This window comes from Podarcis liolepis (assembly GCF_965112155.1).
Source record: "Podarcis liolepis genome assembly, chromosome: 4".
Classification (NCBI taxonomy): domain Eukaryota; kingdom Metazoa; phylum Chordata; class Lepidosauria; order Squamata; family Lacertidae; genus Podarcis; species Podarcis liolepis.
Genome location: NC_139558.1, coordinates 50619054 through 50636178, shown reverse-complemented (window position 1 = coordinate 50636178; position 17125 = coordinate 50619054). Strand labels below are relative to the sequence as shown.

At 43.5% G+C, this 17125-nt stretch overlaps 1 protein-coding gene across 1 annotated transcript in view; it reads left to right on the top strand.

Moving 5' to 3' along the window:
- Positions 1–7019: 7019 nt before the first annotated feature.
- The window catches only part of PDXK (pyridoxal kinase), a 52756-nt gene continuing 42650 nt past the window's right edge, over positions 7020–17125 (top strand). The window contains exon 1 of the mRNA XM_083498473.1: positions 7020–7508. Coding sequence (XP_083354599.1) covers positions 7416–7508 — 93 coding nt within the window. The 5' untranslated portion in view covers positions 7020–7415. The remainder of the gene's footprint in view (positions 7509–17125) is intronic.

Here is a 17125-nt window from a genome sequence, read left to right as displayed (position 1 = left end):
ATCCCAAGCAGCTTAGGGGAAGTTACCAGCATCTTGAATCGCACTTGAAAACAAACTGACAGCTAGTGGAAGTGATACAAAAAGGGGGTCACATGGTTCCAGTACTTGCCCCCCCTCCCCCAGCAAAACTTTAGGGGCGAAATTTTGCACCAATGGAATTTTCCCGGTGGTTTTCAAGGGCAGTCTCACATAGGGTGGGGTGGCATGGAGGGGATGGAGAGAACTCTGCCAGACATTCTGCTTCCGCGCACCATCAGAAAGGCCCCCACCAACTGGCTTCTGTGTTCATTGGCTCTTCACTGGAGTAAGGTTCCCTGCCTCCACTTTGTAGTAGCAAACTACAATATTATCCAAACAATGCAAAACAGCAATAGCAAGGTAGAAATTTTCAATGGCCGGTCCACTGTTATTTACTATAAAGCTCTTGCTTTATATGGGATGGGATAAGCCCAGCAATAAGACCCTTTGAAGATTTCCATTGTCATGCATAACTTGGCTTTACTATGCAGTTCATGAACTGAATTGACAATTCCATTAACAGACTTCTCCCCCACCCCCCAACCTCCATTAAAGCTCCACAGCATATTTGAGTAATACAAACAATCTCTGCCTGCGGTAAGCTTTTATAATTCTGAGCATCTAGGACTGTTCCAGCCTTGGTCTCTCTTGTAAATTTATTCTTTTAAAAGTTCTTTATGCATGTGGTGTAGTCAACAGTGATTGAGTCTAGATCCTATTGCCAAAACATTGTGTTTTTAAAAATCTAGAGTCGTGCTTCCTGAAATAGGTGGCCTTCATTATATTCTATGGGGCTAGGATACTATGCAATAAAAGACAATCCTTTACATGACTGCTAAGTGGTAATGAATGATGTTACAGGGGTGGGGTGGGAAGTAGATTAAATTTAGATACGTGGGAATGCAGGGTGTGCTGAATATATATCCTCACCAAACCATAGTGACCTTCAGTCTGTAACCTTCAAAATGGCCCCTTGTATCCATTACTGAAATGTCATAAATCTGCTCTGCCAGACAAAATTGTATCTCCCTTGGCTGTTCAAGGCCATCAGCTTCGCTGCGCTAACAGCTGGAGAAAGTGATTCCCATCCCAGTATAAAATGTGCCCATATACAGTGATACCTTGGGTTACAGACGCTTCAGGTTACAGATGCTTCAGGTTACAGACTCCGCCAACCCAGAAATATTACCTCAGGTTAAGAACTTTGCTTCAGCATGAGAACAGAAATCGTGCGGCGGCAGCGGGAGGCCCCATTAGCTAAAGTGGTGTCTCAGGTTAAGAACAGTTTCAGGTTAAGAACGAACCTCCAGAACAAATTTAAGTTCTTAACCCGAGGTACCACTATAAAGGCAGCCAAAGCAACAACAACAAAAATAATAAACAGTTTCTAAAGCTGAGAATGCCTGACACAGGTTGTTTCCTAACTGAAGTCTTCCCTACCTAAAGGCATAAAGGCACATTTTAAGAGCCAGAAAGCTCTGTTGTTATTTTTTGGGGGTATTTTTTTTCAATGTATATGGACAGTGGACTGATTAAATACAAGCTGGAACACCCCAAATCAAGAAAACAGCTTTTGATAGTTTATAAAGATTGTCTGTGGCAGCCTTCACCATTCTGGTGCCTTCCAGATGTTTTGCACTACAATTACCATCAGCCCAGCCAGCATAGTTAAGGTTGATGGGAGCTGTAGTGCAGCACATCTTGAGGATCTGTTTGGGAAGGCTGATCTATTATTTATTTGCCTTGTTTTCATAAATGAGTGGTGCTTTAAGGCCAGAAACAGTAACATACAAGTCACATGCTCTTTTTAAAATATTAAAAAGTTCCAACTTTCCTTTGGGGGGGGACGTTTTTAGCTAGTTTGCTGACAGAACAAAGTTTGAAAACATGGTAGCAAATATATCAAAGTTTCAGGATTAATAAGGTGAGAAAAATGCTGTGTTTTTCCATTTAAATGTAATTAAGCACCCAAGTCTGTGAAATCAAGTCGTCCCCCCACCCATCTGAAGTTTTCTATTTAGAAGTAATTTTCAGTAAGAATATTATAAAATAAGCCCAATAAATCCACCCCAATAGTTTGGCACATGCAGTATTATTTGGGATTGCCTCTAAATTATGTTTATGGCATGCAAACTACAAGCTCATCAGACTTAAGTTAGCCATGTCTTTCGAGACTCTTTGAGATCAAAACCGAATGTTAACATTTTAGGATTTAAATAGGAAAAAATGCATAGTTAAACATACCAACTCAAGCATACAAGGTGGTGGGGAAAATAAAAGTATATATATGCCATCTTAGAATATGTGAAACTTAACAACGATCTGCTTATGTATATAGGTGAACAAAGGGCCAAGATATATTCAATGCAAGTTTTGGAGGGAAATTATCTGAGAACCTGGAAGACATCCTCATAGGTGAAGGACATCCTTGATTTAAGAATGCTCTGTGAGCACAGACTGTCCCTGATTTTTAATGCTGTTCTTTGCTCCCCTCTTTCCATGCATTACATGAGCCAGAAGAAAAGCAAATACAGGAAGCCATATTTCGGTGCTTAGCAAAATGGTGAATTGCATATCAGCTTTGCCGGGTGGGTGTGTAATGGTTATATTTAGTCCATTCAATAAAAGGGCATTTTCCCTCACTGTAGCGAAAGAACAAAAACACATAATTATTGTCACCCAGGTAACACTACTGAAGATGAATACAGACATAGTTAATCCATTTACCACACAACCGTTGCGGCTCTATCTCAAACACAGATCTGTTCTGTCTGGATCCCAGCAGCAGTCTTGAGTTTTCCGCTGTGTGCGTGATTTTCAGAGAACTGTGACTCTTTCCAAGCAGATATCCCTCAGCAGTGGGAAGTGGCTTGTGACTGCCAGACGACAGCGTGTGACGCAAGAAAGCACACATAGAAAGCAAGCTGCTGAAACAGACTGTTTGTGCTAGAAGGGTTTGTCTTGATGCTTGCAAAAGCTTTGTGCTCCTTTGATCACCATCTTCATCAAATAAATACATTTATTGGGGCATTTCTTTTTCTTTTTGCCACTTCCTACTTGGAGTATTGGATTCAGACGAATCTCAGAACAAGAACCAAAGCAGGCCATTTGGGACAGATGCAAGTCTTATCTGAGCCAAAGCAGAATTTCCGAAAACACCAATTCAGAGTCTGAACTGAATCATGTTGATGCCCACCATCTCCTACAGTGTATTTGAACTTCCAATAGCAACAGACTCCCCTTTTCTCAACTGGACCCCCATTCTTTTCCCATAAGAGGAAGATCAGAGGTGATAAACCTGTTGCCTCCCAGGTATTGCTGAAGCTTGACCATTGACCGTGGTTCCCCCCCCCCCATCACTGGAGCCCCCACCCCTCAGAATGTCATTGGCAATGTTGGCTGAGGTGGCACAGAGTCAGAGTTCAATGACTTCTGGAGGGCTATACTTTACCCAACTCCTGCTTTTAGCTTTTACTCCTGAAGATAACTTTAGCGAGTTCAAAATGTTGAGATAGAAGAGCTTTTGGTCATTAATTGCCCTGCAATGAAAGTGCTTTAAAGTTCCTTGTGCCAAAATAGTAGCAAAAGTAAAGTCTCTTTAATCTCCTGTTTCACCCAGCTCCTTTGGAATCTAAATTTTAATTATTCAGAACTTGTCATTCTGTTTTTGAAATAGGCCTTCAAAGCGATTAATTTGTATTTAAAATACGATTCTAATGTGTCTCTATTTTGGGCCTCAAATAAGCGGCGAGTTTGCACTGAATCTGTTGAGAGATCAATGACTCAGGACTTTGCAGTATGCGGCCGTGAAAGCTATAATTACATACAGTTTTCTTGATGTATCTACTTTATGTGATTCCTTCCCTCCTACACTGGTCTTGGGGAACCTCAGTCAATCCATAAAGCCTTTTCACTGCACAGCAATCACTGCCACAATCCGCTGTTGTTCAATAATAACTCACTACATAGCTTTTAAAAAAATTTAAAGTTAAAAATACTGGTATGTAAGAGCTGCTAGTCAACCATCCAGCTTCTATTTAAAACTTCTGAGAAATGGCGTTGATTTTAGTCCTCTTTAGCAAAAAAAACAAAAAAAACCCCCAGCAGATTAAAATATTGTGTCCGATTATTCAAACTGACCATAATAATTTTCATCACAGGGCAGTCTTGACAAGACTGTCGATTTTTCAATTAGTTTCTCACCCAAGACAAAGATATCTCCCACACCTTTTCCACTGGCAGTTCATGGCAATATTACCTAATTCAATTCAGCTGAACAGAGAATTCCATTTCTTATTGAGGATGACTGTATGGATTCCCAACTAATGTGCTAATATGCAGCCTTCCCTGGTACAGTTTGCATAACTTGGTCATGGTTGTGAGGCAAGGTAAGGTGCTTAGCTTCAGCTTGTTGGGGGACTCCAGTATGACAGCCATGGTGTGGTAGTAGTGGGATGCACATCAATAACAAGAAGTCCAATGACATTATCAGCAATGGGAGAAAAATGGGATAGTTGTACCAGGCTTCATTATGTCCATTTGAAAAGTAGTGGAATGCTTTTAAAGAAGCAGAATGGCATCCCATCCTACTTCAAGCACTCTTTCTCTGTTTCCCCTCTCTTTATATATTTTGATTTCTCTTATCATAATAATAGCACTGCTGCTAGTATAATTAATCAAATGATTTCATGCAAAGTTGCACCTCTTTGTTGACTCCAGCAAACCAAACTGTAAAGTTGCAAAGCCAAAAAAAACTCCATAGCTGGATCCAGAGGCAAGTGGTGCACATTTTTTCCAAAACTGAATCAAAGCCAAAGGCACTGAGCTTAAACATAACAAATGAGTCACAGAGAAGAAGAAACAAACAGCAAGGGGGGGGGGGGAGTTGCAAAGATTATATTTTACAGTCGAACATAAGAAACAAAATGCTAATCTCACAAAAAATGTATTTTAGTTTCCGCCCCTACCTTGTATCAACATCTTAAAAGTTTTCCATATAAATTACTGATTTTAAACCGGAAGTTAACACTTCTTCAACAGCTAGGAAATTATAATTGTACTGGTTTTCAATAGAAAACGCATTACTGTACGGTGGTACCTCGGGTTACAGATGCTTCAGGTTACAGACTCCACTAACCCAGAAATAGTACCTCAGGTTAAGAACTTTACCTCAGGATGAGAACAGAAATCATGCGGTGGCAGCGGGAGGCCCCATTAGCTAAGTGGTGCTTCAGGTTAAGAACAGTTTCAGGTTAAGAATGGACCTCCAGAATGAATTAAGTACTTAACCCGAGGTACCACTGTACTGTGTGTGGCAGTGCCTCATAGAAATGTTATTAACAAAAAAAGCACATAGAACTCTGCAGTTCTGGAAAGCACATAGAACTCTGCAGTTCCGAAAGGGCACAGAGTATAGCATGCGTTGAGTTGGGACTGATAAATGGAAAGGGTACTGTGGTGCATGTATAAACATATGTGGGTGTAGGCATTTGTCATACAAACATATATTGTGATGTCTGTGACATAAATGCTGGAGGATACAGAAGCAGTTAGGCTTTTAGTGCAATTACTGGAGCTCAGACAATAATTTGTTTCAGAGTACTGCCAATTAGTAAATCTACTATGCATTAGCAGTGGTAAGTAGGCTGTGTGGGCAGATTTAATAAAAATATAAGATACAAATCAGAGAATCCCATTTATATCATAGCAAATGCTCGCTTGCCATTGGTGAGAAAGAACTGGCCCTATATGAACAGGAAAAGAAGTTTATATAAATTGGATGAAAATGTGCTCATGTTCTGCCTTGACCATCACTGCTATACAGAGGATTTTTTTATTCTGTTGTGGACTTTTGTAGGTGTCTTTATGGTAGCTGGTTTAAGAAAAAAGTGAGGTATAAATTCTAAAATGCATTAAGAAATCTGTAGGGAATAACATTAGAATAACTTTGCTGGATCATACCACAGATCCATTCGGACCAGCCCACCATCATCACAGAGTAATATTGCAACAGAACAAGATAACTATTCCGCAGTGACTGGTAATTGGAAGTGTCATACCAGGGCTAACAGACATTGACAAGTAGGAATTGCAACAAAATGTTGCAGTTTTTATTCTCTCTAATTTTTTTATTCTAGTTTTTTTTTCTGTAATCCTGCAAACATTGCCCCCAACCCCAGCCTACTGATACCTTCATCTTTCGCATGGGTAGTGCTGTTTTGGCCAGATAACAATCCAGAACCCGAAGAATGAATTAGCTTTCTGTGTGTTTTGGTCTCTATAAATTTCTTCCTTTTGCGGTCACAGTAACTTTGCTATGTACTGTACCTCTTTTGATGCCCAACTGTCATGGGCAAGCATCTCATCGTTTTCACATGTGCCTCTCCTAACTGAGATGTGCATTTAAGTGGGAAGCGAAGCCCACTGCGAGAATTATTCCTCCAGCTGGTCGTGGCTGCTTGTGTCCCGGTGTGGCCATTTTAGGCATCTTTATAGCGATTATGCAGAAGCTGGAGACTTGCCCCTCTTTGCTGTCGTGCCCACGGAAAGGGTCCAGTAGGGCTTGGGGCCTCTCTACTGGGAAGAGGAAACCGCTGCTGAACAAATCTTAAACCACAAAAGCGCCTTGAATAACTGACAGCAGCTTTCGTCGAGCCACGGCCTTTCTTATGAGGCGGGGGCTCCACCCCACCAGAGCTTCTGAAGGCGCCAACGATCTGTCAAAGTCTTTTCAAGGTGGGGCGCGCGTGCCACAAAGCTCGCTCCCCCCACCCCCATTTTATTTTTTTTACATGTTTGCTTCAGCGCGTAGGAAGACGGGCGGGCGGGCTTTCGGGCAGGGAGGCTGGGGTTGGGAAGCCCCTCACCGGGGGCGCCTCTCGCGCGCAGCTTTCCTCCTCCTGCCTCTCAGGGAGGCGGGCAATCACGCGCGGGCGCAGAAAGCGTCGCACGTGGGCGGTTCGCCCGTGGTTCCTCCTTCCTTCTCCCCCCTCGCCCACCCCGCACCAGGCTCGGCCTACGGGGGCAGGTGGCTCCTTGCGCGCGCCGTCCCCGCTCCCTCCCTCCCTCCCCCTGCTCGCTGGGCGGCGTGTGCGGGTGCCTTTAAATTGCTTTCGCGGGAGCTGCCGCCTGCTCAGTCTCATCTGTGATGTAAGAAGAGACTTTTAGGTGTCTGCGCCGATCGCCTGACTTTCTTCTCTTCTTTTCCCCCTTCCCTCCTGCCGCCGGTTCTCCCGCTCGCTCTCTGCGCCGCTGTCCTGGGCCGCCCTGCTGCTGAGGCGGATTTGCAAAGCCGCCGCCGCCGCCCCTGGGTCCAGCCCGCCCGGAGCTGCGCTGTCCTGGGCGCAGAGGGCGCGCGACTGCCCGGCTCCTCGCTCAGCCGCCGCGGGTGCGCAGGCATGGAGGAGCAGCCGGAGTGCAGGGTGCTCTCCATCCAGAGCCATGTCGTGCGCGGCTACGTGGGCAACAAGGCGGCCACTTTCCCCCTGCAGGTAGGTGCGCGCGTGTGCGTGTGCATGTGTGCGTGCGTGTCAGAGAAGAGACAGAGGGCAAGCCGGAGGGACACAACCGAGCGGGCGGCGGCAGGTGGCTCCTCCTGCCGTCTCCAAGGCTGCCTGAGGCGCGCAGCCCGGGAAAGCAAATACCGGCGAGGTTGTGGCTCCAGCGTCCGCGGAGGGCGCCTAGGACACTCGTCGGGCGGCCTGGCTGGAGGCAGAGACTTGCCGTTCCCAGTCCAGAGGGAGCTGTGGGGCTTAGGCGTGTAGTGATTCTTTCCCGCTCCACCTCGGTCTCTCTAGGCGAGGCTCTGCCAAGGAAGCCCCTCCTGACACAAGCCTCAGCCTGTGCAGAAGAGGAGGGAGAGGGCGGAGAAAGCGCCCCTTCTTCGGGGATGGGGTGTATTTGGGGCGGAAGGGAGATACTGTACAGTGCATATATATATATATTTAAGGAGCGGATGCCTTCAGGCAAGTTCCTAACCGCAGCAGCGCCTGCCAAGTAGGGCGAGGGTCAGAGAAATATGCCGAGAGAAAAACAAAACGAAGGCGCACCCCGTGTCAGATTCTAAGCTCTGGGGAACGATGGGAAGTGTCAGCGGTGGCGAGGTTGCTTGGCCATGACACGTCCTTCCCATTAAAAAAATAAAATGTTTTCATTTGGGTATCTTAAAAGGCTTTCCAGGGTCGGTCCTGCAGCTCCCCTGAATGCCATGAGTGATCCTTCAAAGAGCCACTGCTTTAAAAACACAGAATCAAGTATGTTAAAATTCCGAATCTGGCTCTTTTCCTTCAGTTGTTGTTAGCTTGTCTATGTTAACAGGCCCTTTTTTGGTGTTGCTGATTTTCATGGTATATTCATAAGGTGCTGGCCAGTATTACTACATAGCACCAACAGGAATGCAAAGTATGTAGAAACAACAACTGTACTGTTAACAGTGGTTGTTTAGGCGATGTTTTAATGACAGTTAGACTTTATTGAGGGACACCTTGTTTCCAGGTAGAGCTCGGGATTTTTTGGGACTTACAGTGCTGTCCAGCATGTTTTGGAATGTAGCTTCAAACCATTTTTCAAATGCTGCATAATTACATTTCCTAAAATAGCTGTGATAAAATGCAGTATTTCTGGCTGTCATGTGATTCCCAAAGAATCAGAAAAGAATGGTCACTTCATAAGAAATGTTGCACACAGCTAATTGATTTTTGCACTGCATCAAGCATATTGCACAGGCAGCAACAGAAGTAAATAATGAGTAACCTCACCATGGAGTACTGTAAGATGAGTAACCTGTTCCCAAAAGAATTTGTCCAGCTGAGCACAGGTCAGTAGGTTCATCACACACAGAGAGCTCAAAGCTAAAGCAGATACTAGGGCTGGATTTTTGGATTATATAGCTGCCATTGTCCCAGACTACTTGTGCTAACAAAGGATAAACTTCTTTTTTTTTTGTAGTATCTCCATTTCCCAATATATGAAATAGCCATTTAAATACATTTGCAGTGCAAGTCTGTACATGTTTATTCAGAAGTAAACCATAGTGTGTTCAATGGGGTATTCTCCCAGATAAATATGGATAGGATTGTAGCCTTAAAAAACCCAAAGAACTTTTAGATTTTTCACCAAAGGACCTTGAGCATTGCTTGATATAAAATGCTTCTCTGTAAAATTTGATATAGCCAGTTGATGCCATTTATAAGTACAATCACTTGCCGACATTTTTTACAGTTACTGCCTCAACTGTAGCAGACGTACAAAAAGAAACAAGCTACCACTGCAAATTTCAGTGTGAAAAAATATATATCCTAAGAGTTATCCCAAATCATTATCTTTTATCTTGCCTTCAGCATATATACTTGCCATTGTCTCAGTCCACCTGTTGAATTAAGCTTCTGACTATGATAGCACAAAAGCACTAGATTGTCTTTGTGGTGCTTTAAGCACCTTCTCTCATTTTATGGCTGCAAACCCATAGAACTGTTCTTCTGGAATTCATCCTAGGCTAGGAACCTGATGAAACATCACCAGCAGAAAGTTGCCATGGTGAAGATTAAGCATTTTATTAGCTACTGTAAGCCTATGAAGGGATTATTTTAAAATTTTAAGTACCCTAGAAATGCAGTGAAATGCAATTCAGTGTGCTGGTGTCTGCCCTCCCAAGTTGTGTCTGTATTAGCCAAACAAAAAAAGAGATCTAAATGTGCATCTGCCTCTTCACTTTTAACAAAGTTTTAAAATGGCTCGGGTGTGGAAGGGAAATATTATGCTGGGGAGGGAACCATAGCTTGATGGTATAAAACAGGCACCATATGCAGAAGGTCCCAGATTGAGTCCCTGGGATTTCCACTTGAAAGGGGATTATATAAAATATGGAGTCTTCCATCGGTAGGTTGGGACACAATATTGAATCATAGCCTAATCCAAGGTGGGTTGTAGCAGCAGTACTAGCAATTTCCATATATATATATATATATATATATATATATATATATATATATATATGGTAAAAGAATTAAGAAGAGGGTCCCCAAATGCATGTTTTGGTTAAAAGTGAGTCACAGGTCTGGAAAGGTTGAAGATCACTGATGTAAGGAAGAGTCATTGTCAGAGTAGAGACAACAGTGGACTAGGTCAGCAAACATTTTCAGCAGGGGGCCGGTCCACTGTCGCTCAGACCTTTGGGGAGGCCCGAACTATATTTTTTTTGGGGGGGGGGATGAACGAATTCCTATGCCCCACAAATAACCCAGAGATGCCTTTTAAATAAAAGCACACATTCTACTCATGTAAAAACATGCTGATTCCCGGACCGTCTGCGGGCCACAGTTAGAAGACAGTTGGGCCACATCTTGCCCCTGGGCCTTAGTTTGCCTACCCATGGGCTAGGTGGACAAATCATCTGACCTACTATAAGGCAGCTTTCTATGTTCCTTTGTTACTGGTCATTAGTAAATAATTGCTCTGGCCCTTGCAAGCATAGAGCATAATGTGCTTGCACTTGTGATGGAAGTGCAGGGTTGGAGAGAGGGATTCACATTTTTTCAAGAAACAGCAAGTTGTGGTTTGTGACTTCTGGTTTATGCACAAGCTTCACTTTTTGCCTGGTACTCAGCATTGTCAGCTCTGATTAGCAGTCAAAAGCAGCACCAACCTACTGGTCGAAATATATCCAACACCCCCTTTTGCTTTTCTCTGCCAATCACTGTAGTGCTTGAGCATTTGAAAGACCAATGATAATATCCCTTCCTGCATTTACTGTAAGGAAATTAGTCTGGGGGAGGTGTAGAAATACAGGCCAACTGAGGCAAATTTCAAATATGCTGCACACTGACAAGGAAGGAACTGCTATTGAATCCTGTCGGAATGACCCAGAAATCCGCCCCCCAGATTATGTGTGTGGAACCTAGCAATGCTATTGCTTGTGTTTCATTGTCAAAGCTAAGAGCTATTTAGGGTTGATCCACACATTGAGAAGCATCTCATTGTACATCTTAAGAGGCCAGGGAGCTAAGGGAGCAAAGTCTACTTTCTATGTGATGAATTTCTTGCATTGTCACTACAGAGAACGACAGCCATGCTTAAGCAGTTATTTAGAGGATGTTATAAGAATTTTAAGGTCTCAAAGATAGAATAAATATTCATAAATGCACACATATCTAAATATATGAACGATGGGTCTGAAATAGTATGGGAAGGCAATCCTGAAGCCATTTTGACTCTCCCAATGACCTCAAATATTCCTCTGCAGTAAGGGAGGCAAATGAGGAAAGTCTTCCCATTGTCTTTTTGCGTGCAAATCCTGTCTTTAAGGTGCATTTGTGTATGAATAGGGTAAGCCTGTGACCTGGATTGAGGAACTAAAGTATTAACCATCACAAAAGAATGGCCAGACTGCCCAGGTAATGCAATCAGTGACCATTATCAGGTCTCCCGGCAGACAGGAGTTCTGCTGTAGACCACCTCCTTCTGTGATGTATGTATGATGTTTTAGGGGGATGGTATTGGGCTACAGGGTGGGCAATTTCAAAAGTCTACATAAGGCCTTGTGCACCATTGTTCAGGTTTCTCCTCCCTCCTGCGTGTGGTGAGTGGGGACCCTGTTGCAACAGTTCCTTTAATAAAGATCAGGCTTACTAGCCACTTTGCTTTTCAGTTTACTCTGGTTGGCCTCTGTTATTTCTCCTACCAATAGGGAACCCACTCAAGGTCTCTATACGTTCTCTTGGATACCCCATAAGGGAAAAGGAGCAGGTTTTCTTAAAACAAGGATACTTAAAAACAAGCTGAGACACTGTGAATAGATGGAATGTACCAAAGTATTTTCAATAGGCATTGTTGGTGTAGCTAGCCTCCTTGAGGGTCTTTCAGCTGAAAACTGGAGCAGAAATGTTTTAATAAATACATAAAGGGTGAAGTTTGTTGATATGAAAAAGGCCAAAGCTTTTCAGAGCCACTGAAAAGTAACAGTAATACATAAAAATGGAGCAGAAATATGAGTGAAATTAAAACACTTTATGAATAAACACATCAACTAAAAGGTGTGACGAAATTTGTCTAGCACCAAAAAGACATCATACTGGGGGCAAGGTGAACCACTCCCCTTGGAAGAGAGTGCCATGGTTTGGGTCACCAGAACTGAAAAGATCATCTCTTGTGTCTCCCTCCCATCTGTGTTCTGAAAGTGAGCATGGTCAAAGAAAGGCCTCCAAGGAACATCTTAATGGCTGTATATATTCATGTGGCTGGATAGGTTCAGGTGATTGTTAAGGCAGCCTGGTGCTAAGTCATTTGGTACCAGAACTTCTAGTTATACCATGGCATGCAGCCTATGACAACCCTCAACCAATCCCAGAAGAGTTTACCTCAACATAAAAGGTAAAGGGACCCCTGACCGTTAAGTCCAGTCGCGGACGACTCTGGGGTTGCGCGCTCATCTCGTTCTATAGGCTGAGGGAGCCAGCGTTTGGCCGCAGACAGCTTCTGGGTCATGTGGTCAGCATGACTAAGCCACTTCTGGTGAACCATAGCAGCCTACGGAAACGCCGTTTACCTTTCCGCCGGAGCGGTACCTATTTATCTACTTGCACTGACATGCTTTCGAACTGCTAGGTTGGCAGGAGCAGAGACTGAGCAATGGGGGGCTTACCCCATCACGGGGATTTAAACTACCAACCTTCTGATCGGCAAGCCCTAGGCTCTGTGGTTTAGACCACAGCACCACCCGCGTCCCAACCTCAGCGTAGCTCTGTAATATTTTTGCAGTTCCCCACTATACTGGATCAACACATGTATATGAAACAGAATTTCACATCAGGATGTAGTGCAGACCCCTTTATTCCCCTTTGATTCCCTTCTTAGGGGAGAGGCCATAACCCAGCGAAAGAGCATACACATTGCATGCAGAAGGTCCTAGGTCAAATCTCTGACATAACCCAGTTTTAAAAAGGAGAGTCAGAATGGACAGTACTGGGATAGATGAACTAAGGTCTGATCTTGTATAAGACAGCTTTTAACTGGGCATAAGATGATGTATTGTATAGTAGCATCATGCCAACTCATTTTTGTTTTACTTTAAGTTTGTTAAAAACTTATAAAGTGACTCTGAATGTACCTTGGGGAAAGAGTTACTAGAATTAATGGATGGGCATTTTTATAGGGCACATTACAGAGTGTTTCACATGCAGTGTCTAGTTAATCCTTACAACAGATATGTACAATAAAGCATTGTTATCCATATCTTGCAGCTAGGGATATGAAAAGACATAGGTTATTTTGACTACCTAGCAAGTTTGCATGTTGATAAAGCCTTTGCTGGTAGAGAGAAAGAGAAATATGTTTTCTGATAGAGGAAGTTCTATAATATTTTGCTTTTTGCCTTGAATATCTGTGATGCTCAGGCATCTTGCCAGCCCCTGCCATCTGGACCAATTATGAATGGAATGGAGGCAGAACCAGTGATACCTAAATAGTCTGCATATTTCATTATGAACACGTCTCATTTGTCACTTAACAGAGTTTTGAGGACCATTCTCTTTATTGACCACATGGCTTTAAAATCTGCTCTGGGTAAGTGTCTCCATATTAGGAGAGAGAGAAGATTTTTTTTCCCCTTTCCACCAGAGGATAATCATCATGCAAGTCAGTGCTGGAGCAGACGTCAGAGCATGCCAGTATATGCTCTGATGCAATGTAGAAGCTGTGAAGCTAATCTGTCCTCTCTAGTGGCAGCTGTTTCTGATGGCAGAGGTTAGTGGTCTTTCTGAGCAGTGGAACCTCTGTAGGCTAAATTGCCCTGAATCACAAATGAAAGATGTTTCAGCATTCTGAGTCATGCTGACGTTTCACTCCTATTTATAGAAGGCAAGAAAGCTGTTTTAAAAATCAAAATGAACAGTAGTAAAGAGGTAAAAAAATATATGAGTGAAACCAGCAGTGGTGATGAGAGACGGCTGCCACTGCTGATGCCACAAGACTCTTTGCCCATGTTTGCAAGCAAAACATATAAAACCACTGGTGTGTGCAAACTATGAGGTTATTTATCAAATTACCAGCATGTTTATCTTCTTTATTGCACTGTGGCAAACAAACAAATGTGTCCATTGTAGCAAGACCAACTTTTATTTTAAGCTAAAATATAGTTGTATTTGCTTTTTACATGAGGATACCTGGCTCGGCAGTTGTCAGGGGTTGTTTTCCAGCCGGCACTCGCTGGAACTCTCAGGTGGGCACCATTGCCATTCTAAGAGAACGAGGGAGGTGTTCATGGTGTGTTATGGCATCTCTTTTTCTAAAAAAAGCACTGGCAGTTGTATATGGGAACCTTTGGACCTCAGGACTTCACAAGCTGAATCAGCAAGTGTTGTGTGGCTGCAAAGAAGGGTAGTGAGAGTTTATTTAGGCTGTATTAACAGAACCAAATTTTCCAAGTCATGAGATGCAGTAGTTCCACTTTATTCCACATTGGCTGGATCTTTTGGAATATTATGCCCAGTGCTGGGTGCAGCACTTAAGAAAGCTACAGACAAATTAGAACAGATTCAAAGAAAGACAATGAAGATGGTCAAGGGTATGCAAAACAATTCTTATGAAGGTAGCTTAAAGAAGAAGAAGAGGAGGAGGAGGAGTTTGGATTTGATATCTCGCTTTATCACTACCTGAAGGAGTCTCAAAGCAGCTAACATTGTCCTTTCCCTTCCTCCCCCACAACACACACTCTGTGAGGTGAGTGGGGCTGAGAGACTTCAGAGAAGTGTGACTAGCCCAAGGTCACCCAGCAGCTGCATGTGGAGGAGCGGAGATGCGAACCCGGTTCACCAGATTACGAGTCTACCGCTCTTAACCACTACACCACACTGGGAACTGGGTATATTTTATCCTGGAGAAAAGACAGAGATACAGTTATGTTAGCATTCTCAAAGTGCTGAAGGGCTGTCTCGTAGAAGAGAGCAAAGGCTTGTTCTCTGCTGCTCTGGAGGCAAGAGTAGATTTAATGAACTTAATGGTGGTGGATTTGGGCTGAACATTAGGAGAAGTTTCTTAATGGTAATAACAGTTGGGCTTTTAGGGCTCTCACTTCCTGGGAGCAGAGGCATTAGAGATGCTCTAACTCTATTTCCGCATTGAGTAGAATGGTGTTGGACTAAATTGCCTGCAAGACCACCTCCAGCTCTATGACTCTCCTGGGAACTACAGATTTCATTTATTATGCAGTGGACAGTGTGCATAGTTGGGATTAAATGGGTGTGCAATCTTTGTTGAAATCACCATTCAGCCATGAAACTCTTTGGCTGAACTGTTGCCTCAGCCAATTCTGTTTCACAGAGTTGATAAAAGGATAAATAAAGGTTAGAAAATGAAAAGCACTTGGGACTCTTCCAGCCATCCTCTTTACTTGCATTCAGGATGATTTGTGCTCATGATGGTATTGGGCTGGTTGTTCATGACCTACTTTAAATAACGTTTGTGCCTGTAAAACCTTTGAAACAGACATACTGCTTTGTTTCCAGTTGGTGCATGTCATAGAGTGGTAGAGTTAGAAGGGATTTCATGCTGAAATCCTCTAACTTCATGCCACAATGTTATAGAGGGTTGTTGCACTATTAGATCAGTGGTGCCCCTCCAGATAGCAATAATGCAGAAGCATCATAGAACAACTAATAAACTGGAATGATGTGTGGATAGTTTAGTATAAATCCACTACTAATGGATTATTATTGAGTCACTGACAGGTTGCAGAATACACCCACAAAACACACTCCAGTTTGGAGGGGCCCTTTGTAGAAACTAGATCTGTGCAGGTGGACCATAAAGAAGGCTGATCGCCAAATAATTGATGCTTTGGGATTATGGTGCTGGAGGAGACTCTTGAGAGTCCCATTTCCCAAGGAAATCAGCCCTGAGTGCTCACTGGAAGGACAGATCCTGAAGCTGAGACTCCAATACTTTGGCCACCTCACGAGAAGAGAAGACTCCCTGGAAAAGACACTGATGTTGGGAAAGATGGAGGGCACAAGGAGAAGGAGACGACACAGGACGAGATGGATAGTGTTCTCAAAGCTACCAGCATGAGTTTGACCAAACTGCGGGAGGCAGTGGAAGACAGGAGTGCCTGGCATGCTCTGGTCCATGGAGTCACGAAGAGTCAGACATGACTAAACAACAATAACAGATCTGTGCACTGGATTTGGTTGAGACCTAATTGGACCTATTCAGAGGTCTCGTTGGAGTTGGGTTGTAACAGCCCTTGATTGCTACAGGTTAGGTTGAGTGGCCTAGAGCCACCTGGGACTTTTGTCCAGCAGGAATGTCCAGCGGCAAGTAGCCATGAGCAAACATGAGCAAGTAAAAGGGGAAACCACAAAAAGGAGGGGACCTACCAGGTGGCTGCCTCTTCACAAGAGAAGGTTGGGTGGTGCACTGCTAAATTGCCTCAGGGATGGCTGCTATGGCAGCACAGGCCAAAGTGGAGCGATCCAGGGGCCACAAATGAGGGCCACGGGGCAGATAGGGTGTCCGTACAGAGCACTAGAAGAAACAGCAAAGCCAAACTGACATAACAAACAAGTTCTCTATCTCTACATCAGGGGTTCAAAGCTGCCCTTTGTTGTTAGGGCACCAGAGTTAATTTCAGCTTGTTGCTTTCTCACTTAAGTGCAAATAAATAGTGAGTTGCACTCCACAAAGTAGTAATCAAATTCTTAAAAATCCAAGTGAAAACTTTACTTGGAGTGTGACACATTTGTTTTCTCTCAGTTAGAAGCCTGTAGTAACACATTTCTAATTTCAGTTGGAAGAACATCTGCTGTTTTCATAACAGCATCCTTGATCCAAATGAAGGGCTAGGCACATACCCTCAGAATTCAGAAGTGCATGCTGGCTTTGCTCCTTAAACTTTAGCCTCAGGTTTTGCACCTGTCAGCACAGCACAACCATGCTGTGGTCTGCAGTACAGAATATTGTCTTTCAAGGGTTGTGGCCTTTTTCCATGTGCCCAACTTCCAGATACACATTTCAGGATATTTTCTGACTATGTGAATGAGATTATCTTTAGCAGAGGCCTACCAGAGTACCATATTTTTCCATGTAAAAGACGCCCCTTATTTTTTTTTTTTTTTAT